The sequence below is a fragment of the Anopheles gambiae genome, chromosome X (assembly GCF_943734735.2).
Source record: "Anopheles gambiae chromosome X, idAnoGambNW_F1_1, whole genome shotgun sequence".
Taxonomy (NCBI): Eukaryota; Metazoa; Arthropoda; class Insecta; order Diptera; family Culicidae; genus Anopheles; species Anopheles gambiae.
Window position 1 is genome coordinate 7,242,446 of NC_064600.1, and position 22,523 is coordinate 7,264,968.

A 22,523-nucleotide genomic window follows, 5' to 3' on the forward strand; every position below is an offset into this window, starting at 1 on the left:
GCAGCTCAACCAACTCCTTCGCCATCATCGCTTCTATCGTCTTTGTGCGATAAATGTGAAACTGGTAGCAATGTCAACTGTCAAACGAACAACCATTCACTGATTGCTGTCAAACCTACTGCTTGATGATGATTGCTTGCTGATGTAGAAGTGTGTGCGTGTGCGTGTGCGTGTGCGTGTGTGTTTGCTTTGTGCTCTTTATACATTGAGCAGGGAAGGGAACGATCATAACAGATTGAAAATTGGATTCCCTAGCCAGAAGGCTCAGAAACAACAACGGTCTGTGATTAATCGTTTACATTTCGTTCGATATTTCGTCGCACAGCATTACGCGTGCGTGTGTGTATAGCGGGTTGTGTAAAGACTGCAAGTGAGGAAGAGTGTGTGTGTTATTTTGCGTCTCTTCTCTCCTACGGTTAGCATTCCATTAACGCAGGGCCTTGAAGAAGAAGAAAAACAACAAACGCATCCAGCAAACAATTCGGTGGTGGAAGAGGCCTGAGGAAAACAAAACCATTCCGGAACAGTGCTAAGCTAACCAGACAGCCCCCGCATCCCCAGAACAACAGTGCCTGCCTTTACGGATCAAACGGTCTGATTGTTAAGTGCTGCTGCGAGCAGACGAGCTTACCCCCAAACACACCCACGTCACAGCCAACCGGGCCGAGATGGTGAAACTGTACGCCCTGAGCGTGTTCTACAAGGCGCCGACCGAGGCACGGCTCCTGAAGACGGCCTACGATCTGCAGAGCTTCTCCTTCTTCCAGCGCGGCTCGGTCCAGGAATTCATCAGGTAAGCGCCATCGCGATCCATAATTCCCCCAAAGGTGTTTGTGCCCGCTCCCTCCCACTGACGACCATTGCGTTTTGCAGCTTCGCCAGCAAGACGCTCGTCGAGCGAACGCAGGCCGCCACCCGGCAGTCGGTCAAGCAGGACGTGTACATGTGTCACGTGTACGTGCGGGCGGACAATCTGGCCGCGGTGCTGATAGCGGACCACGAGTACCCGCAGCGCGTCGGCCACACGCTGCTCACCAAGGTGCTGGACGATTTCGCCGCGAAGGTCGGACCGGAACAGTGGCCGGTGGCGACGAGCGAGGCCGCGATACAGTTCGGCACGCTGCCGGCCACGCTCAGCAAGTATCAGGACCCGCGGGAAGCGGACGCGCTCACCCGCATGCAGGAGGATCTGGACGAGACGAAGATCATACTGCGCAACACGATCGAGTCCGTGCTGGAGCGGGGCGAAAAGCTGGACGATCTGGTGTACAAGTCCGAGTCGCTCTCGATACAGAGCAAAGCGTTCTACAAGACGGCGAAGAAGACGAACTCGTGCTGCAACTTTGCCTAGGGCGCCTGGACCGGACCGGGCCATTTTGCTGCGCGCCGTACTTGCTGTTGTTTTGCGTACCCGGCGCGCGAAAGGCGCGCGCTTGCGATCAAACCCACCTGTGCATGCTTGTATGTGCGTGTGTGTCTGTATGTTGATAGCCGGGGGGAGGGGGAGGGAAGCGTGCGAGGGAAACCAAAAGCCCCAGCGGCTCTAGGGACAAGCGGAAGCGGTCAGCGCATTTAGGCCACTTTTGTCAACAGAGGCGGATGGTTTGATTTTTGCTCGTTTTTAAATCTCTCCAACCGTTTAGCCTACTTATTTTAACGACACATACACAGGCAGCAGCTGCAGGTGCTGGAGAGCCGTTCACGATAACGATTTTACCACGCTACTTCGGTGCTTTCGGTCTAGCTTATTCTGTTGTGGGCTGGGACTGTAAAAGCACACTAAAGATTTCCTTCGACATGTCCGCAGCAGTGTCGCGCATTGGTCCAAGTGTATTATATTGCTGTGTGTTCGGGTGCCAGCCCCCGGGATTGTGCTGCTACGCGCATCACACGGAAGAGGCATTCTTCTCCCTCACTTTAATTTTTAGTTGTGCCATTTTTGGTACCACGGCAAAACGGCGCCCGGTTCACTATTTTCGAAACCAAATGTAAAAAAAAAAACAACCAATGCAATCGCTTTAGCCGTATCGTATACGATGCATTAAAAGCATCCAACCAAAATCCCGCCACACTCACACGCGCGCACGCGCCGATCATGAAGGCGAAACATGTTACAGCCGGTTTAATTTAATCTTAATTTTTTCTTTCCACATAATTGTGACACACTTCCTGTGACAAAACGGACAGGGCAATAACGCAGGAGCGGGAGGAGATTTAGACAGGGCCCAGCCGGTGACCGCAGGCCTAATAGACGCTAACAAAAAAAAAACCTTTACGGAGACGGATCCGACCGACCGAACGAAGGAGACGAGGCAAAACGGGTCGTCCACAACGCTCCCCACCCATCCCACTATGTTAGTAATCGATGTTGATACACGGTGTGTTGAGCTGTTATTATATACCCCTATAAACATGTAACGGGCAACACTATTACACATTAAATATTCAATAATTCGCAAGCATAATGCGTAAATAAACATGGAAGAAAAAAAAAGACGCAAACGGTACTCCTTTTCCCGCGGAGGAGGATTGAATGCTACATCAAGTTTTGTTAAATTGTGTACTTTTTTCATTTTATTTCTTATTATCCTTTTGTTTTCATCTAACTAAAATAGCCCTAAACTTGTGAATTGTAACAGCACAGCTTGCTTGCATGATAGCAACTGCGATGGAACGATAAGCGATGCCATTTTCCCTTATCATTTTCATAGTGCTCTATTCACATCCCAGCTATTTATGTAAACTTGTGAGAAAATTACATTTATCCAACAAGGGTGCAATAGAGTCCCATTCCCATTACATTAAGTTCATTTCACTTAAGAAAGAGTCAAAAAAGCGTCCCACAGCTGGAAAACCCAGGATCTGTCACATTTCGTCCAATAAAATCGCATCGCATGAGCGTTGCCACCACCCTAAACAGTTGTAAACAGAACGGCTGCACGCCGTGTAACCGCTGCTTGAGCGGCTCTCTTTGACAGCTCGATCGATTTGTGGCTGACGTTTCCCTACTTGTATTGTGTTCCGGCGAACGAAAACAAAACGCAAAGGCGTCCGAGTGCGAGAGGCTAGGACTGGCTGCAATCGGTAAGAAATAACGCAAATTTAAGCTAAAAAATTATCAAACTACCATACATGGTCTCAACGTCACACACTCTGGTGACGGTTGGACCACCGTTATCAATTTCTCAAAATCAAGGCTTGCAAGGAACCATTGTCCGAGGAAGGCTGTGCTGTGCGTGAGTGTTGTTTTTCATGCCCATTTTCACAGACCGCTGCAGAGGCGAAGGAGACGTTATCGCGCGCCCGAAGCAGCATCAAATCGCCCCACGCCGTGGTCAAGTTTATAAATAAAACACACAAACCTCCCATGCCGAGCGAAAGCGTCAACTCGACGCTGCTCGGGACTGGCGGGGCACTTGTCCCGAATGCCTGGCCCCTCCCTGGGCGGCTTCGCGCCGTGTGCACGCGTGACGGTCGTGACGCCCGTCGGTACAGATGAACCGGCCGCTTTCGCGGAGTTTATTGAAGCAGCCGCAATCGTGTGCTCGGCGTGGACGTAGCGGCGTGCCGTTCTAAATTTAAACCCGGGGCTTTCCTCGGCCCCTTGGGGGTCGCTTCATACTTCAAGCGTACGCGCTTGAGTTGAGCGCCCGAACCGGCCCCGGGAAGCCCCCGACGATTGCCGGGAGAATGAGAAAGAGAGAGAGAGAGATGCGTTGCGAGAGATACGGAAATAGTTTTTCCCCGCCTTCAGCGCACCCGGAAAACTAAGGCCCGTTTCGCAGCGATCTCTTGCTGAGAATAGTTTCTTGGTGAGAAGCAAGAGAAAGACAGTCGAGAGATTATTGGTATGGGAGGAACCCGTTTGGCTGCATTGTACGCACATTTAGCCACAATCTGTTTTCCCCAATCGCTACCTCCTGTGAGGCCATCTCTCTCTCTCTCACACACACACGCACACCTGTTCGGGTTTGGCATGATCGGTTTGCGCAAGCCCGGCCGGCTCGCAGCCGGCGTAAGCTGGCGAGCGAGACCCTGGCATGCCCGGGGGCCTTTTTCGTGTCGCTTAGCTCGAGCCGTACAGTCGTGCCGTGTTCGTTCCGGTCCGTGTGTGCACACGCAGCTTTCTATAGCCCGTCCTGTCCGTCCGTTTTGGTGCGGTGCGTTTTCCAGTGTGGCCTGTGTTCCCAATATTTTTTTTTCCAAACGAAATTGCACAATTAACTGCGTGCGCGCTGGTGTGTGAACCGAATGTTTACTAATTAATTTTGTTGGCTGCTTTTTTTTTAGGAATCAAGTGCTGCTCTTGAATCGCGCGCGTGTGTGTGCTGTGTGTGAAGTAAGATCAATCCACGCGCCCCAACCATGGATCCGGAGGCGTTCCTAGACATCGCCAACCAGGTGATCAAGCTGAAGATGTTCCCGTACTTTGACATCGCGCACAGCCTGCTGTGCGCACTGTCGGTGAAGGAGGATCTGGGCGCGGGCGCACACACCTTCTCCCGGAAGCACCCGCTCGCCTGCTGGCTGTCGACGATGCTGGTCGTCTTTGCCGGCGGCATGGTCGCGAACGGGCTGCTCGGCGAGCCGATCCTGGCGCCGCTCAAGAACACGCCCCAGCTGCTGGTCGCGACCGCCTGCTGGTACATCGTCTTCTACACGCCGTTCGACATCGGCTACAAGGTGGCCAAGTTCCTGCCGATCAAGCTGGTGGCCAGCGCGATGAAGGAAATCTACCGCGCAAAGAAGGTGAGCGGACCAGCGCCGGCAATACCCGTAGGAAAGCCGCTGGGCGACTGTTGGCGCAATCAAAAAAACCGGGCGGCAACACACACACCTATCAATTTTTGAAAACCCTCCCCCCACCCTAGCTCAATCAATTATCCTTCCCATTGTGATGTAATGTGGAACAGTGGGAATGGGGCTTCTGCCCCAAAGAATGCCAACGTGCCCGCAACGTGGTCAACAGAACACGCAATCCGACCTCCCGGACACGTGTCAGCCTATCAACCGATCGTGCAACAGCGCCAGGCCGGCTCACTTTGCTAACCGTTTTCCCTTTTCCCTCTTCACGATCCACTGCAGATCCACGACGGGGTGACGCACGCCGCCAAGCTGTACCCGAACGCCTTCATCATCATGATCATCATCGGTACGCTCAAGGGCAACGGTGCCGGTTTTACCAAGCTGATCGAGCGCCTGATCCGCGGTGTCTGGACCCCGACGGCGATGGAGTTCCTGCAGCCAAGCTTGTAAGTGATGGCGTGTCACGCACAGCCCCGAAGAAAGCTCAAGAAGAATTTATTTATTTATTATTTTTATTTAACCTCCTACAGCTACACCAAGGCGTCCCTGATCGCGTCGATCATCTTCGTGCTGGACAAGAAGACGGATCTGATCTCGGCCCCGCACGCCCTCGTCTACTTCGGCATCGTCATCTTCCTGGTGTACTTCAAGCTGTCGTCGATCCTGCTCGGCATCCACGATCCGTTCGTGCCGTTCGAGAACCTGAGCTGCGCGCTGCTGTTCGGCGGCATCTGGGACAGCCTGGCCAAGATTCTGGGCCGCGGCCAGGCCAAGGAGGAGCCGAAGGATGCGAAAAAGTCCAACTAAAGCCGGACACACTGCGCACGGAGTTTAGGATTTTATTTTTCTAATACTTAGAATTGCGTGTGTGTGTGTGTGGGTGCGCGTATATATTTTTTTTTTACTTTTCTTTTGCGCTCCCCTTTTGATCGGTTACACACACAAGCGCGCGCGTATGTGTGTGGTATTGTGTACGCGCCCCGAGCAGCTATGCCATTCTAAATTTAAGCGCCGATGAAAAAAAAAACAAACGAACCGGTCAAGGCTTTTTGGTTTGGAGGCAAACATTTTTAGTTTCATCCGTACTTTCACTTCCTTCAGGTTTGATTTGACACACGCTTGCCATACGGTGTGGTGTGGTTCCATCCAAAATCAAGACACACACACACACACTCACACCATCGTAGAACGAAACCAAAGCCAAAAGGGTGTAAACACGTGTCCTGGGAGCAGGCACGTGTAGGGTCATTATTATTTAGAATGTTTTTTTTTTATTATTATTTTACGCGGTTTGATGTGGCCTATTTTTTATTTATTTTTTCTAGTCCAGCTAAAAGAGAGAAGGCTTAAGTAGTGTAGCATTATTATGTTTATGTTACAGGTAGCTAGTTTTATATTATTTGTGACCTTTTTTGTGTGTGTTAACTATCTGGATAGAGCATAGAAGAAGCGCAAACAGCGAGCGAACAAAAACACACACACACACACACTTGCGGATGAAACGTGGCAGGAAAATGGGGAAGGGAAAGGAAAAGCACACCCCCATAGCAGTGGGTGGTATGGGGGGTAGTCCTTTTTCAGCAGCGTTTTCCCCGGATATTTCCTGTTAGACGCCATATTAGACAGTACACACAGAGAGAGACACACACACACATGTACGCCGAACTTGAAAAGACTTAACTATTACTAGACGAGGACGCCAGGGATATTCCTGCACAGATGGGCACAGTTGGCAGGGCAGAACAGGAGACGAGACGCTCACCACAGAATGATACCCACCGTGCGCGGTCGGATGTGGCCGGTGGACCGGGTGCCCGTCCCGGCTTTTCTTTTCGCCCACCCCACCCCTCCCCGTAACGAACCGAAAAGAGTATAATATTCGAAGGCATAATACAACCATATTATAGCGTTGCTAGCTTGTAACCGGCAGCCCGCTGCCGAGGTGTGGCGGGCGACGATGCGACAACTTTTGAAGAGCAATAAAGTAAAACACGCTGTGATTCCAGGCAAGATTTAACCAAAAAAAAAAGAAGCATTCGGTAGATTAAGTTTTGTAACAAAAAAAATAACTGCAAACCCGGAAAAAACGCGTGTGTGAAAACAACCTTCCCCGCGCGCTGTAAAAATAGAGCGGTGGCAGCAGTTTGTCGTGAGAACAGGGTGCGGTTAAAAATAGATATATGGCAAAAAGTGGTGTGGTATGCGAAACGAATGTATCGCTATCATTAAACTGAGAGCTGCCCGTCAGGCAGCAGCAGCACCGTCAGGTGAGGAAAGATCAGTTATGATGAAGCGTTGGTTCCAATTAATGAAGCATTGGTTGAGATCATTTTTTTAATCGCTTCTAACTAGTGTTGGGTAAAACTGATTCAGATTCATGAACCTGAATGAACCTTTGAAGTGATTCACGATTCTTTGCAACCGAGATTCTTATTCATTGAATTACCAAAGATCCATGAATCTCGAAAGACTCATGAATTTCAAAAAATTCATCTATCTCGAAAGATCGACGAATCTCTAATGATTCATACATCTCCAAAGTTTCTTATAGCTTGAGTTTCTCATTATTCTTCTTCTTAGCCTAACAACCTACGTGATTATACCAGCATATACAGGCTTTCGAGAGTGATTGGAAAGTATTACGCAGCCGGATAGTTTTTTTTTTTGCTACGGAAAGAAGTATCACGGGCATGTTATTAAGTCGTGCGAGTTAACCAATGTACCATAGGATCGAGCAATTTAAATGTTTTGAAAGTTATACATCTCTAAAAATGCATGCATCCCTAGATAATCTAACTGGATTCACGAATCTTACGTTTTCATGAATCCTTGGAGATGCATTTATCTTCAGAGATTCATGAATCTTTGAACAAGTCAATTCGAGATTCGAATCATTCATCACTGAAGATTTATACGAATTAAATTTAATTAGCTCCGACATTTTCTAGCATCGATTCCGGATAGAACCTAACTATTTTCCAGAATCGATTCCGGAATCGGAATCGGTTCTGGAATTGGTACCGGAATCGGCTCCAGAATCATAATCCAGGCTTTGGCTTTTGAATCGGTTCCGAAATCAAAATCGGCTCCAGAATCGGAATTAGCTCCGATATCAGAATCAGATTCGAAATCGAAGTCGGTTTCAGCATCGCCATAAGAATAGACGTTTGGATCTAATGATGCTACATATTGATAGCCGTTAAGATTCAAAATTGACCTGTAAACGATTCATTCTCATAGAGACTTCCGGACTGATTTCGCTTCTTCAACTTCTTATTTCAATTCAAGAACGGATTCTCATTCCGGAGCTAATTCCAATTCTGGAGTCAATTCTGATTCCATTACCGGAGCAAATTGTGATTCCCAGGTTAATTCATGAAAACCCAACACCACTTCTAACCGTCACCGACAAAGCGGACATTTGAAACGGTCGCCATATAGACGCAGCTTCATCTCGTCGAGTGCAAGCTGTCACAGCGCGCTTAAATGTTTACATTAGTGATGGGAAAAATGAAGTTTTTGTCGGAATCGATTCCGGCTAGCTCCGCAGTTTTCTGGAATCGATTCCGGCTAGTAGGTCCGGAATCAGTTTCCGGAATCGATTCCGAAATCGGCTCCGGAATCGGAATCGACTCCGGAATCGGCTCCAAAGATGATTCCGGAATCGGTTCCGCAATAGGAATCGGTTCCGAAATCGACTCCGGAATCGGCTCCGGAATCGGAATCGGTTCCGGTATCGACTCCGGAATCGGTTCCGGAATAGAAGTCGGCTATCGAATCGGAAATGGCTCATAAATTAGAATCGGCTACCAAACGGAGTCAGTTTTGGCATCGCCATAAAAAAGGCGTTAGGGTCCAATCATACTACGTATTGATAACCGCAAAAATCCAAATTTACTTGTAAAAGATCCATTCGCATGGAGATTCCCGGACTGATTTCGCTCCGGAGTCAACACCGGAATCGGCTCCGGAGCCATCTCCGGAATCGGCTCCGAAATCGGTTCCGGAATCGGTTACGGAATCGGCTCCGGAATCGGCTCCGGAATTGGCTCCGGAATTGGCTCCGGAATCGGCTCTGGAATCGGCTCCGGAATCGACTCCGGAATCGGCTCCGGAATCGGAATCGATTCTAGCATCGGAATCGGCTCCGGAATTGATTCCCAACACGGAATCGGAATCGGGTAGGTCCGATTCCGAGCTCCCACCACTAGTTTACATCTCTGGCGAGCGAACGTCGCCCCATGCAGCGCTAACCGAGCAAGTCATTGCGCTACAATCACAGCCGGTCGAGAAGCCGGGAGTGTGTGTGTTTTGGACCGTCCTTCACCCGAGCGCTCGCGTCTGGCCACACGTCACGCCACGGGACCGACCGTATGTGTCAGTGTTTGGCTTTCGGAGCGCGTTGGTCTCGTGAAGCCGTGCGAAAAGTAGCGAAAGATGGCCACCGTCACCGTGCTGACCGTGCACGGACGCCGCCAGACGGTCAAGGTGGAACCGAACATGACCATCCTGGAGGTAGGTAACCGCCGCCCTCCACAATCAACCCCGGCCGGTTCATATCCGCCTTATTGCATTGCAGATACTGGAAACGGTCTGCCGTAAGTACAACTTCCCGCAGGACGAGTACGACCTGCTGCACCATAACAAGGTGCTCGACCTCTCCACCATGTACCGGTTCGCCGGCATCCCGAACAATGCGCTGCTCGAGATGGCGAAGGCGAAGCGGGCCCGCGTCGAGGACGACGTGGTGGTGCAGCTGCAGCTCGAGGACGGTACGCGCACGGCGAACGGCACGTTCAAGCCGTCCCAGTCGCTGCTGGACGTGCTGGTGGCACTCTGTCCCGCCCGGGCCACTGCCGAGTCGCACCCGGTGCTGGTGTATATGCGGCGGGAGGTGTACTGGGGCCAGCTGCCCGCCACCACGCTCAAAAGCCTCGGGCTGACGCGCGGCCGGGCGGCACTGCGGCTGCTGCAGCGCCGGGCCGAAGAGCCCAAGCAGCAAGCGAACGTGTCCGCCCCGTTGCCACCGGTGGTGCCAGCCCGAAACGACGCCAAACCACCAACGACCACCGTCACCACCAGTGCTGTGCCTTCGGCTACCGGCTCGAGCGAACTGCCGAACGTGGCCAAACCAACGATCGATCCGGCCGAGGAGAAGCCGGTCTCCGTCGTCCCGCAAGCGGAACCGATCGAAGCGGAGGGAAAGGCGGAACCGGCGGAAAAGAAAGTGGCCGTCGAGCGGCCGGACGAGCCCAAGGCTGGCGAGCAAGCGGTTGAGGAAGCGGTGCCGGAAAGGCCACGCCCGGAGGCGCGAATTGTGGTGCTGGGCGACCGGGACGCGGTGCTGTTCCACGCGTCGACCGCCGAGCGGGACCAGACCGAGGTGGCGGACTCGTTCTTCGACCTGACCGTGCCGGAGATGATGCAGCTGTACAAGCAGCTGCAGGAGCGGGTGAAATCGCTCGAGGACGCACCGCTGCTGACCGGCGAGCTGCGCGAGCTCGAGCGCAACCAGCAGCTGCTGAGCAGCATGGGCCGGTACCGGCAGGCGGTCATTCGCGTGCAGTTCCCCGACCGGCACATCCTGCAGGGCGTCTTTCAGGTGTACGAAACGGTCGGGCACGTGGTGGAGTTTGTGCGCGGCTATCTGGCCGACCCGAACCAATCATTCTGCTTGTGTAAGCATTCGCTTGGTTCATTCTGCTGTCAAGCCGTTACTATGCACACAAAAAAAATTAACCTTTTCCTTCCCCTTCACAGATACTACACCGCCGAAGGTGGTGCTGCAGCCCACGGCCTCCCTGCTCGATGCGGGCTGCTTTCCCCAGGTCCTGCTGCACTTCAGCACGGCTGATCAAACGGCCACCGGGGACAGTATGGCCGCGGCCTCGACCAGCTTCGCGCTACGGTGCGACCTGCTCGGCCAGCTGTCGAACGCAACCGGTGCGGCCGTTGTAGCGGCACGAGCAAAGCGAAACGCGACCACCGTCGACACGACCACCGCCACCACCACCACCAACACCAGCATGGAGGCCAGCAGTAGCGGCACCACGGCAATGGAAAGCAGCTCGCACGAGACGGTCCCGGCCGGTCCATCGAACCGCATACCGAACCGCAACTTTAGACAATCCGCATCCGCTTCCAGCCAAGCGACCAGTGAGCGGGAAGCAAAGATATTGAAGTTTTTGAAAAAGTAGGAGACGCTATTTATTTCGCAGCTCGCAAGTTGTCACCGACACATAGGCACACACACTGCTGCTGTTGTTGTTGCACTGTGTTCGTGTAACTAATTATCTTTCCAAATTTCCGTTTCATGCTTATAACCCTAGCCGCAAAATTGAAGATTTCCGACGTCCGGTTTAAGAGGTTACTCGACCAAGCGATTTTTTTTAGACGGGTTTTATGGGAAAAATTGTGGCAGATTTCCCAGGGTTGTTGTATCGAATAGCAGCCACAAAAAATATATTTTATGGATGGCTTTAAAAATATGAATCTTGCCCTCCCCCTTACTCCTTGCTGGTCGGTAGTTGCGATCACACCAGCTGTTCATATCCCTATCCGCAAAAGGCGATTTTCGCCGCGATTTACGACCTAGCGAAAACGTTTTTTTTTTTTCACAATTTGTATGGAGCGAAGACACACACCCAAATTATGGTCACAAATTATGGATGGGAAGATTATGGTTCTGACTTCTGTTTCACTCTCGCTCACAGACGACGATCTCCTGTCGCATTCTCACAATCCCATCGGCTCTACGGTTTGGTCGTTGCTGCTCTTTCTCGCACGTGAGGGAGTTTTCTTTCTCCTTGTTTTTCCCGTGTGTGGCATTGGTTGCGAACGATCAGTATCCTCGTGATCCGTTAGTTAGTTAAAGGTAAATTGCTAGAAGCAATAGCTCTGGCACACCAAATGCTGTACCAATTCGTGCCCGTTTATTTGCCACATTGTACGGAAAACGTTTTGTGACTAGCACCGCAACACAATCTAGTAACACAGCCCGGCCTTTGATCATGAATAATAAAAAAATAACCTTAGGCACATGTATGATGTTGTGTGTAGATTTCCGCATATTGTATGCCCTTTAAACCAAACGGCAGAATGCTTTTAATCGTCTCTCTGCTGCTCTATTCAACATGCGTATCGACTCATTTGACGCAGTCGATCATCACCGGTTCCTACGAGGTCATACGAGATCGATTCCCATCTGGACCATTCCCCGGATAGCAAGAACTGACTATCCGATAGCGTGATTTTAGTAAGGTTAAGAAGCCGTTTCAGCTCGGTCCACAGCACTGTTCGTTACGTCAAAGAAGAAGAAGAAAATTTATACGGGAGGAAATTGGCTTGGTACGCAGATGGCAGGGAGCTGTGGGGTCTTATCGGTCACGGGCTGTAATCATGCATGAATCTAAAAGATTCATAAATCCATTAAAATTCATATATCTCCAGGGATTCGTGAATCTTTAAAGATGTATGATTTTCAACATAATGAATTTGCGCGATCCCACCAAACAACATGTCTGTCGTGAGTTGAAACCTCGCATGGACCGTCTCCCCGTAGCAAAACAAACTATTCGGCTGCGTGGACTTGCCAAGAAGTCTGGAAAGCCTGTATAGGTTGGCATGATCACGTAGGTTGTTACGCCGAAAAGAAGACTAATGATTTTTTGCAAATGTATAAATTTTATGAGAATCCCTAGGGATTCGTGAATCTTTCAAGATGTATGAATCTTTTGAAATGCATCTTTCGAGATTCATGAGTCTTTGGAGATTGATGAATTTTTGCAACCGAGATTAAGATTCACTGAATCATTTCATAGATTCATTCGGATTCAAAAATTTGAATCAGATTTATTCAACACGATAATGTATTGGTGTCAGGAACAGTATGGATTTTGTTTTGGATTTCGGTCTCTAAGTCATAAGTCATAAGTACATCATTTGCACTAGGTTTCGAGGCCATTAATTTCGGCATATTTTTCGGAATAAGAGTTCTTTGAAATTGATTTGCGCAGCCCTGTAATCTGGTCAAGTCAACCAGTTACGTTAAAAGAAAAAGAAGACAAAACCCACAAACAGGGAGTTAGGTTCAATGTAACGCACATTGAAACATTTTATTTGTCGAACGAATAACTGATTAGTAATGATTGGAGGGAGGGAAAGACGCTAGAAACTAAATAACGTAACCCAAGCGATCCGAGCAAGAATCGGTACAACACAACCCGGCCGGCCCGGGGACCGATCCGGTACACTGTGCTGCTTAATGTGTTTGCTAAAAGTCTACAATAACGATCTAACGCGTGCTTTGGCCGCGTGCAATTAACTTAAACGTGGTACGGGTACGCTAGAAACGTAAAACAGAGGCTTAACATCTAGACAGAAACAAACAAACAAAAGAACGAAGCTTTTAAAAGAAAAGAAAAACAAAAACATAACCGAACAAATAGAGAGTAAAACGGGCTTTGCTTTCCTATTCTCGTCGCTCACGCGCACCGTAAGGCCGGATGTGGCAATAGTGCGGCCCCAGACAGTGGCAAGGTCCGGTAGCAGGGGTCTATACTGGCCACGGGAGAAAGCGGGCAAAGAATCCGTGGGACGCGGGATCGGGTCGCTAGGGCTGGGCGGCTCGGCTCGGGCACTTGCAAAACAGCGACTGTTTGGGGAAGGAATACGGACATGTGTTAGATCTTTGCCAGGCACGCTCGAACCTTCCAAGCACTCACCTGTTTGACTAGATGGCAATCGTGTGTAGTGTTGGTGGTGACGATGATAATGATGGTAATGGGTAGCGGTCTAGTCAGTTCGGACGACCCCTTCTGTGCGCACCTGCTACTTCTTGACGCCGTACGACTTGCTGCTCTTCGCCTGTATGATGCGCGAGATGTAGGGCGTGCGGGTGTCCACGTAACCGAGGCTGCTGCTGGTCTCACCATCGTCATCCTCATCGTCGTCGTTGTCGTCTTCGTTCTCGGCGCCGTATCGCCGTCGCCGGCCCGTCCCACCGTCGTGTAACACCTTTTCTAGCATCTCGTCTTCGCCGTCCAGCTCCTCGCCACCTTCCGGTGCGGTGCCGTGTCCCGTGCCGTTACTACGCTTGTACTGCCGCTCCATGCTGGTGAACTCCTTCTTGCGATACAGACCACCGCCCCCACTGCGCCCGCTGGCACTCTGGTGCGGTAGACTGTCCCCGTCCGGGTCAGAGCGTTTCGTGTCACCCTGGGAGATAAGCAAGAAATAGTTGGAATAAGAAAGTGTACGACATTAAACTACTAGCTCACTAAGCGCTCCTGTAGTACAGGCGGCAAGTCGTACGATCCAACAACAACATTATGATCGTCATAGGTTCAACTCTCGTATGGAGCAAGTTCTTCTGTTGACGTAAAAGAAAAATTCGAGTAGCTACGTGTGGTGGTGGTGGTACCTACCGTCGAGTCCTGCTCGCCCTCACCATCATTCCCTGGATGGTCCGGATGGTTCTCCATCGAGAACAGCCGCAGCTGGTGCCGGATCGAGGCCTTCTCGCGCGCCCGCTTCTTCTGGAACTCCTCCTCGACGCGCCGCATCGCTTCCAGCTCGCTCAGCCGCATCGCCTCCTTGATTTCTGCCTCGCGCGACAGCTTCTCCGCCACCCGGCGCTTCTCGATCTGCCGGATCGTGCTCTGGAAGGTGAACCGATGGTTGCGCCGGTTCGTCAGCTTCACCGGGAACGCCTCAAACTCCCCACTGTGGTGTGGATTGGTGCTCGCCGCCCCCGCCGCCATCGCACTAATCGGAACCGGATCTTGCAGATTCTCCTTATCGCTGTGGCCCCTGCTGCCCGCCGTCGCCCGGCTCGCCGGACCGCCATGCTGCGGTGCGACGGACGAGCCCGCCACCACCGCTCGCTCCTGGTGCCGCTCGGCAGTCCCGTTCTGGTTGTGGTAGCTCTTCCGATTGTTGTTCTCGTCCTGCTTGCTGCCCTTGTCGTTGGTGGCGTGCAGTTTGGTCGGCTCCTTCGGCAGGTACATCATGTGCTTGCCGCTCACCAGATACCCGATCGAGCTGTGCTTGTGCTGCAGGGCCAGCGAGCCGAGCGAGGAGACGGCCGGCGCACCGTCGGTGACGTCGCGATCGCGCCCATCCGGCAGCAGCTTGGACCGCTTCTCCGCGCCACCGTTCGCCGCGGGTGTGCATCCCCCAACACCATTCGTTAGCTTCGTATCGAGCCGGCCGAGGAACCAGTTGCTGTCGTTCGAATCGAGCTGCCCGCTGCTGTCGTCGCTCTTGAACGCGCCCGTCACCGACTTGCGGAACTTTTGCAAGCTGTTGAACACGTGCTTTTCCACCTGCAATCAGTGTGCGATAGAGAGGGAGAGCGTAACAATTAAATAAATCATTTGCTAAACATGCTTCCTAGTCCTATTTGCCCCATGAATGTTGCAAGTGAAGATACCCATTCAGCAAAGAGTTTTTTTTGCGACTCTTTTGACTCCTATTTTAACTCACATTCGCTCATTGCACCGAGTTACACCGAGTCCTCTGCTCACTAGACTCACTAGCGAACTGAATCATGCAAAAGAGTGATTTGGAGTGAGTAAGTAGTCAGGGCACGGAGAAAAAACATTGAAAAAGCGCATGAAGCCAAAGTCTATAACAAAACAAGCTATAGAGATGAGCTGAATTTGAAGATGATAGCTGCTGTTGAATTTGTAAATGTAACGACTACTAGCAATTCTTCTTCTTCTTCTTCTTCTTCTTCTTTTTCTTCTTCTTCTTCTTCTTCTTCTTCTTCTTCTTCTTCTTCTTCTTCTTCTTCTTCTTCTTCTTCTTCTTCTTCTTCTTCTTCTTCTTCTTCTTCTTCTTCTTCTTCTCCTTCTTCTTCTTCTTCTTCTTCTTTAGCACAACAACCGTTGTCGGTCAATGCCTACCTATACCACTAGTGGGCTTGGCTTTCAAATGCTTATTTACTAACCATAGTAGTCGATAGTCAGTCTTACGTACGAGGGCACAGTCCATTAAAGAATTGAACCCATGACGGGCATGTTGTTAAGTCGTACGAGTTGACAACTGTACCACGAGACCGGCAATTGCTAGCTGCGAATGAATTTTCCAGCACTTTTATTCATTCCCTTCTTTGCTATGTGTCGATAAGTTTTTTTTTGGTAACTAGTTACTGTGACTCAGTATTCTCCAACCTGGGGTCAATGGTATTAACAGAAGAGGTTCGCGAAGGAATTGTTTATTTTTAAGAAAATCCTATTACAATACATATGCTTATCTTTTTTCCCACAATCAAGATTAAATTTTCAACAGACATGCTTGGAATAAGATTTCAACATAGTTTCGATCAAAAAACTTTGAGCTAAGACTACACATGTTATGCCCTTAATATATGTGGGCCGCGGTAAATGTATCTGCAAAGCTAATTGGTACGCGTTCCTAAAAAAAGTTGGAAAGCACTGCTGTAACTGGCCAAAAGAAAGCTACAGTAATGTGCAGTAGAGAAGTGCACTCTGTGATTCAGTGATTTGAATCAGAATCAGAGGCTTCAAAGTAGTGATGGGTAAATCTCCGATCATTTCGGAATCGACTCCCGACGACTCCGAATGACTCCAGACGATTCCGGACGACTGTGAATAGCTCCAGACGTTTTTGGATGAATCTGGACGACTCCGGATGCCTCTGGATGACTCCGGAAGACTCCATGACGACTCCGCGCAGAACTAGTGATTCGGATTTTGTTGGAGTCGCTCTCGGACTAACAATAGCCGGAGTCGGATCGGAGTCGTGGGTGCGTTCCAAAGAGCACACCACTACCTCAGAGATTCATGAATCTTTAAAAATTCGAATCGCGATTCGAATCACTCACTGCTGAACATTCTTTTGAATGAATCTCAACGAAAGATTCATGAAACTCAACACTAGATTGAACTCCCTGACCCGTAGATTGTAAATACGAAACTCAATTCCCATAAAAAAAAGATTCACAGTAATCTCTTTGTGCGCAGTATGGTGGATACAACTCACCTACTCTCATTCTCTTACTTAGCAAATCTCTACTGTGCAAAAGAGTCCAACTCGCCCAGTAAAAAGAGTGCCCATCCCTAACCCATTCCCCTGTATTGATCCGGCTCCTTACCTTCTCATCCGCCGACTCGACGTTGTAGATGGAGAGATGGTTCTCCCTCGGCAGCGAAAGGCTAAACAGATGCCCCTTGCTGGAGTAGTCCGGCCGGCCGGCATCGGCTGCCAGCAGCCGGCGCGCTTCGCCCCCACTGCCCATCGTTCGGTCGTCATCTCCGCCGCCGCCGCCCCTCTCCCCCTCCTCATCCTCCTCATCCTCCTGCTCGTCCTCCTCCTCATCGTCGTCCTCGTCGTCCTCGTCATCGTCCAGGTCCTGCTGGGGGGTCCACGGCATCAGCAGCAGCGCACTGGACGACCAGCCCCCGTTCGTTGCTGCACCCCCTCCACCGCCACCCCCACCGCCAGGTTTGTGCAGGCCGGGCGTGCCACTTTCCGGGCTGGTATCGCCGGCCCGCTCCGCCTTCCCCCGGCCCGTGAGCGGTGCGTCCTGTCCCAGGTCGCCCGCGTCGCCCGAGATGCCGCTGTCCCCGCTCTTGTTGTCCTGCAGGCCCGGCACGCCCGGCTCCCGGTACACCCGCTGGATGCGATCCTCCGGCACGTCCAGCTCCTGCTCGAGCCCCCGCAGAAAGTGTTTCTTCTCGCCGGCGCCACCCTCCACCACCGGCACGCCTCCCGCCTCCCGGCAGAACTCGTCCTCGGTGGTGAGCAGCCGCCAGGCGGCGGCCGGGCTGAACCGCGGTATGTCGAACTGCTTCCGGGGCAGCGTCGGCCGCAGCTTGAGCGCGATCTCCTGCGCGTCCGCCTCGTCCCACGTGCTGCCGGCCGCCGTCGTCCGCACGTCCGCCTCGGACGACGCGACCGAGTCGGACGAGCGGAACCGGCTGCTGTTCAGCAGGCTGGCCGCGAACTGGTCGATCAGCTCCATCTGCGTGTGCCCGATGTGCTCCTCCTCCTCCTCGGCCGACTCCCGCCCGTCCCGGCTCTCCTGCTGCTGCTGGCTCGGTCGGGCGTCCCGCTCACTGTCGTCGCTATCGTCGACCCGCGACTCGGCCATGAACGGGACGGTGGGCCGACTGGCCGTTTGGCCGGTGAACCGGCGCGGCACGTCCTGCGGCTCGCGATCGTCCCGCATGCCGAAGTAGAAGCTCGTCTTGGGCGGTGGCGGCGGCGGCGGTGGTGTCGCCGGCGGTGGCGAGTCCCGCGGCGTATCGTGCGGCTTCGGTTCCGCGTCCTTCGCCGGCTCCACGTTGATCACGAGCGCGTTCGCCGTGTGCTTGGCCTTCGTGGGGGTCGAGTTGGCAGCCGGGCCGGGCAGAAGGGAAAACCGGGAGCCTGCCGGCTGGGCAGGCTTCGCCTGCGGCGGTGCAGCGACCGCCGGGCCCGGCTTCCGTCTCGTCGCCAGCTGCAGCTCCTTCTGGAAGTCCGTAATGGCGGCGGCCGCCGCCGACGACTGCTTGCGCTGCGCCTCGGCCAGTGCCAGCTTGCGCTGGTAGCTTTCGGCCGGCGTGCCAACCTGCTGCCGCGGCTTCACGTCCACCCGGGCGGGCCCGCCGGCCGACGGTTTGCCGGCGTTCGGTGGCCCGTGCTGCTCCAGGTAGCTCTTGACGAGCGACTTCCGGCGGGAGAGCGGCGGCGACATGGTCGGTTTGGCGGCCGGCCGTGCCTCGGCCTCCCGCTGCCGCTCGAGCCCCAGCAGCCCAGCGTCGAACGTTTTCTCCCGCCGGAAGAACGAGGTCGGATTCGGGCGCGGCGAGATGTGCTCCAGCGCGCTGCCCAGCTTCTCGTCGTCTGGCGACGGGCCGCAATCGGGGCGCTGGTGTGGGCCGGCCGCACGCATAAAGCTACCGCCGGCCGGTACCGCCGCCCCTGCCGCCGGTGGTCCGCTCTTGCCGGGGAACATCTTGGCGTCGGACGCTTCCGGCAGCTTCGCGATCGTGGGCGTTTTCTTCGTCTCGGCGCGCGTCTTGAAGAGGCGCAGCTTGCGCGTCGCCGCCACGTTGAAGCTGGACCCGTCGCTCGACGAGGGCAGGGTGGAGGTGCCGTTGTTGCCGTCCGGTTTGCGCATCGGCGAGTAGGCGATGATGCGCTGCCGGTCCGCATCCTTGCTGGCGTCGCGCTGCAAGCAAAACAATAATCGAATTCAAAATGTGCAGTGTGCATCGGTGGGAAGGGAAGGGGAAAATGGCGCGCTCTCGTGTGAGCCCCCGCCGGGCGATTAGGTTTAATCTCTAATCGCACACTTTCTTTTCTGTTTCGTACCGTTTGCTAGAGCGCACGCACGGGAAAAGAAAAAGCGGATCCCAGCGGAAACGGGAACGGTGGGACGGAAGTGTCGCCCGACGTGTTCGCGTATGCGATTGTGATTGCGAATCGCTTCAAAATGGAACGGGATGAGCCGTGGAAACTTATACCTATAATTATTATTATTATTTTTATTATTATTTTTATTATTATTTTATAAATAGCTGACGAAGCACAAGCAAAACGGTGCTTAGAGCCTTTCACTTTAGAAATTGATCAATTTATACATCACATGTTCCCCTTTTTGTTCCTGACCCATGTATCGAGCATGCAACATACACTAACCTTTAGTGCCAGCAATTGAATTTGGAGTTTTTGGAGCTAATGTGTTCCATTTTGAGCCTCGCCTTACACTTCAAAACCGACCTAAAGCATCTTAATGCGTGATAAGAAGTGATAGTGTAGTGTTTTTTTTTTTTTCTATTTTACTATCCTCGGCAATCCGTTTTATCGGTATCACGTGATCGTGCACTCAAACGGGGTTCGTGTCTTGTTGCATCAAAAGTCTCCTAAATAAGCCATGCTAGAGCATATTTGGGCAAACTTTATGTTTTTAATACTTCAAAACGAAAGTTAAATGCACTTCCAGGACAAAACCTCTCAACCAAGGGCGGATTAAGCAGTACGCAAACAAAGCGACCACGTGGTGCCCCGAGCAATGAAATCCATCACTCTGCTCTCAAGAAAATTTGCTTTTCAATCATTCTCTGGTTTAGAAATTCTCAAACGGCTCGCTCGATACTTCAGAAAGGCCTACTTTTGTGCGACCGCATAGGGCCTACACTCGTGTTAAACCGCCACTGCTCTCAGCTACACAACCCTACGTATTCTGCAAACAGGGGTTCGTGTTCTGTTGCATCAAAACTCTCCTAAATGAGCCTGCAAGGCAAGGAGCCTATAATGTTTGCTTTTTTGAGCAAAATTCATATTTTGATTACTTCAAAACGAAAGTAATATTTATATGCAAGACACAATCTCTCAACTACACAACACAACTATGTATTCTGCAAACAGGGGTTCGTGTCCTGTTACATCAAGTCTTTTTCTCCAATAACTTGGAATGGTATGAAAGTTGGCATCATTCTTATCAGACGAGAGGCAATGAAGGGTCCAGACTAATTATGGGTAAAGTTGTAAAAAATCCAGTGTCGACTCCACTCCGAATTCGATAATTTCGGAACCGACTCTGGAACCTCCAAATCCTCTGAAGCCGTTCGGAATCGCCCGGAGTCGTCCGAAGTCACCCGGATTTGGAGTCGTCCAAAGTCGTCCGGAGTCGTCCGGAGTCGTCCAAAGTCGTATGGAGCTGTCCGGAGTCGGCCTTCTACTGTTTATAACTGTATGTAGGACAAAGTCCTGTAAATGATGTGCACAAAATACAAGGAAATGAAAAGCCTGACCACAAGCACATTGCATCGGACGGCTCCAATTCCAATCAACTCCAATCGATTCTGGACGACTCTGAATGACTCCGACTCCGGTCGACTCCGGCCGATTCTGGGCGACTTTGACTTCGGAAGACTCCGGCTGACTCTGGACGGCTACGGACGACTCCGCACGACTCCAGACGACTCTGATCCAGACGACTACGACTCCGCACGACTTCGACTCCTGGCGGAACTAGTGATTCCCCTTTTTCCGGAGTCGGAGTTGGATTGGAGTTGTGGATGTGCTCCAGAGAGCACATCACTAATCCAGAAAATTATTATGGCACCTACGCAGCAACACATTCCCAGAGTAAGGACCATGCCTCCAGAGCAAACTCCTTAAAATCCCAATAGATCCTCCCACCCCTAACAATAGTTCGATTTCCACTTACCTTCTCCATTACCGGCGGTACCGGAGCCTTCTTCTTGTTTTTGCCCTTCATTATCTTCGACTGTGCCATCTTGGGATTGCGGGACCCGCCCGGTGGTTCCGGGCCTGGCCCACTCCTTGGCAGCAGGGACAGCCGCAGGTCCGGCTCGGACCCGAACCGTTTCCGCTGGTTGAGCGCCTCGGTCGCGCTACTGCCGGCAGTGCCGTTCGGTTCACCGTACCGAGTGGCCGTCTGCCGACCACCGGCCGCCCTTTCCGGCGGTCCGCGTCCACCGCCGTCCTCGTCGTGGCCGTACTGTGGCGCGTGTCCGTTGCGCGTTAGCCGACCGGCACCACCTCCAGCGAGACCGGGCGGCATCAGGTTGAGCTGGGTGCGGGAGCGTTGCATCAGCATGCTTCTGGCCGGCTGCAGCGAGCTCAGCTCCAGCTCCTCGTCGCACTCGCTGAAGCTGGCCGGGTGCTGCTGCTGGTGCTGCTGGTACGTCGGCGACGAGATGCTTTTCGAGCGCTGGAGCGCCTGGTTGTTCTTGCTGATCGTGCCGCCGGCGTGCAGGATGCTACCGTTGTTGGTCGACCGTAGCTTCGCCACCTTGCCTGGGATGTCCGGCAGCACCTTGATCTGCTGCTGGAGCGGGTCGTGATCGCGCGGTCCAACGCCGCCGCCGCCGCCGCCACCGCCGGGCCGCCGGTGATGGTCGCGCTGGTACGAATCCATCCAGGAGGCGGCCATGCCCGACTCGCCGCGCATCGCATCGTGGTACCGCTGGTGATGGTGATGATAGCCCGGATGATGATGGTACCCCTCCTCGTACCCGGACAACCCGCTCATACTGCCCGAGTTGCCCATCGCTAATCTAGTTGGCGAACTGTACTGCTGTGGTTGCTTGGTCCCGCGCTACTAGCTTCGACGGTGTACGCAGCTCAGCGTGGTCGATTGTCTGGTGCAGTCCCACCGACCCGACGAACATATGTCATCGCTGACGGACGCTCTGTGAAAGTGAAAGCCCGGGAGAGGAAACGGAGTTAGCGTATGCGTGTGCAAACGTACAGGTGGCAAACGGCACGCACACTGCCAAACAATGGCGTGGTGTGTGTACGGTACTGTGAGAGAAATGGGAGATACCAGTGTAGATGCCGCTGTACGATTCGGTACCTCTGTTCAAGACAGGGGGGGGGGGACGCTGGAAATTGGATCTTCAATTTAATTCTGTTGCGTTTTGCTTTGCCGTATCCCGTTAATCTCGCAAGAATCTCGCCGACCCATCAGAACTCTGTGCAAAACCTTTCGGTGAGAACTGGGCCGTCTGCGTTTGCGGTTTGCTCCAAAATAGCCTGCCCTGCTTTTTTCATGCGTTAGCTCCTCCAAAGGGTTTCGCAAGTCTGCAGCCCAAACTCGCCCCTACGGTAATCGGGAAGAGATTAAGACACTAACCCGGGAGCTCAATTTCACTGGCGGAGGTTGGTTGCGAATTAGGTCGTCGGCACGGTACAGCCTAGCCGGCTCATGCATATATGCAGATGGGTGTACGACCCTG

At 52.4% G+C, this 22,523-nt stretch overlaps 4 protein-coding genes across 6 annotated transcripts; 3 read left to right on the forward strand and 1 right to left on the reverse strand.

Annotated features, from left to right (window-relative positions):
• The first annotated feature begins 68 nt into the window (after window positions 1-68).
• On the forward strand, window positions 69-2,545 carry LOC1271856 (synaptobrevin homolog YKT6). The gene is made up of 2 exons (XM_310711.6): window positions 69-793; window positions 874-2,545. The coding sequence occupies exons 1-2, from the start codon at window positions 669-671 to the stop codon at window positions 1,349-1,351; spliced, it is 603 nt and encodes a 200-aa protein (XP_310711.2). The 5' UTR covers window positions 69-668; the 3' UTR covers window positions 1,352-2,545.
• A 378-nt stretch (window positions 2,546-2,923) lies between these two features.
• On the forward strand, window positions 2,924-7,569 carry LOC1271855 (trimeric intracellular cation channel type 1B.1). Of its 3 annotated transcripts, XM_061645903.1 has the most exons (5): window positions 3,022-3,084; window positions 3,197-4,160; window positions 4,291-4,749; window positions 5,086-5,252; window positions 5,337-7,569. In XM_061645903.1, exons 3-5 carry the CDS (start codon window positions 4,366-4,368, stop codon window positions 5,611-5,613), a joined length of 828 nt encoding a protein of 275 aa, XP_061501887.1. In that variant the 5' UTR covers window positions 3,022-3,084; window positions 3,197-4,160; window positions 4,291-4,365; the 3' UTR covers window positions 5,614-7,569. The 3 variants fall into 3 exon arrangements, with proteins under 3 accessions (XP_003436983.1, XP_061501887.1, XP_061501901.1); XM_003436935.2 differs by lacking the exon at window positions 3,197-4,160 and having other exon boundaries at window positions 2,924-3,084; XM_061645917.1 differs by lacking the exon at window positions 3,022-3,084 and having other exon boundaries at window positions 4,046-4,155.
• Window positions 7,570-9,014: 1,445 nt separating this feature from the next.
• Window positions 9,015-11,850, forward strand: LOC1271854 (tether containing UBX domain for GLUT4). The gene is made up of 3 exons (XM_310708.6): window positions 9,015-9,321; window positions 9,386-10,484; window positions 10,567-11,850. Exons 1-3 carry the CDS (start codon window positions 9,244-9,246, stop codon window positions 11,001-11,003), a joined length of 1,614 nt encoding a protein of 537 aa, XP_310708.6. The 5' UTR covers window positions 9,015-9,243; the 3' UTR covers window positions 11,004-11,850.
• Window positions 11,851-12,889: 1,039 nt separating this feature from the next.
• LOC11175858 (uncharacterized) lies at window positions 12,890-21,859 on the reverse strand. The gene is made up of 5 exons (XM_061645067.1): window positions 20,990-21,859; window positions 16,925-18,985; window positions 14,232-15,131; window positions 13,530-14,022; window positions 12,890-13,459 (listed from the first exon to the last, which is right to left on the reverse strand). The coding sequence occupies exons 1-4, from the start codon at window positions 21,833-21,835 to the stop codon at window positions 13,636-13,638; spliced, it is 4,194 nt and encodes a 1,397-aa protein (XP_061501051.1). The 5' UTR covers window positions 21,836-21,859; the 3' UTR covers window positions 12,890-13,459; window positions 13,530-13,635.
• Between the last annotated feature and the right edge of the window lie 664 nt (window positions 21,860-22,523).

Bases quoted from the DNA above. Each gene is read 5' to 3' on its own strand.
- LOC1271856 (XM_310711.6), top strand. From the start codon at position 669: ATGGTGAAACTGTACGCCCTGAGCGTGTTCTACAAGGCGCCGACCGAG. The intron at 794-873 runs GTAAGCGCCATC...TGCGTTTTGCAG, and splicing joins TCGGTCCAGGAATTCATCAG to CTTCGCCAGCAAGACGCTCG.
- LOC1271855 (XM_003436935.2), top strand. From the start codon at position 4,366: ATGGATCCGGAGGCGTTCCTAGACATCGCCAACCAGGTGATCAAGCTG. The intron at 4,750-5,085 runs GTGAGCGGACCA...GATCCACTGCAG, and splicing joins AAATCTACCGCGCAAAGAAG to ATCCACGACGGGGTGACGCA. The intron at 5,253-5,336 runs GTAAGTGATGGC...AACCTCCTACAG, and splicing joins GAGTTCCTGCAGCCAAGCTT to CTACACCAAGGCGTCCCTGA.
- LOC1271854 (XM_310708.6), top strand. From the start codon at position 9,244: ATGGCCACCGTCACCGTGCTGACCGTGCACGGACGCCGCCAGACGGTC. The intron at 9,322-9,385 runs GTAGGTAACCGC...ATTGCATTGCAG, and splicing joins CGAACATGACCATCCTGGAG to ATACTGGAAACGGTCTGCCG. The intron at 10,485-10,566 runs GTAAGCATTCGC...TCCCCTTCACAG, and splicing joins GAACCAATCATTCTGCTTGT to ATACTACACCGCCGAAGGTG.
- LOC11175858 (XM_061645067.1), bottom strand. From the start codon at position 21,835: ATGGGCAACTCGGGCAGTATGAGCGGGTTGTCCGGGTACGAGGAGGGG. The intron at 18,986-20,989 runs GTAAGTGGAAAT...TTTTGCTTGCAG, and splicing joins TACCGCCGGTAATGGAGAAG to CGCGACGCCAGCAAGGATGC. The intron at 15,132-16,924 runs GTAAGGAGCCGG...CACTGATTGCAG, and splicing joins TCGAGTCGGCGGATGAGAAG to GTGGAAAAGCACGTGTTCAA.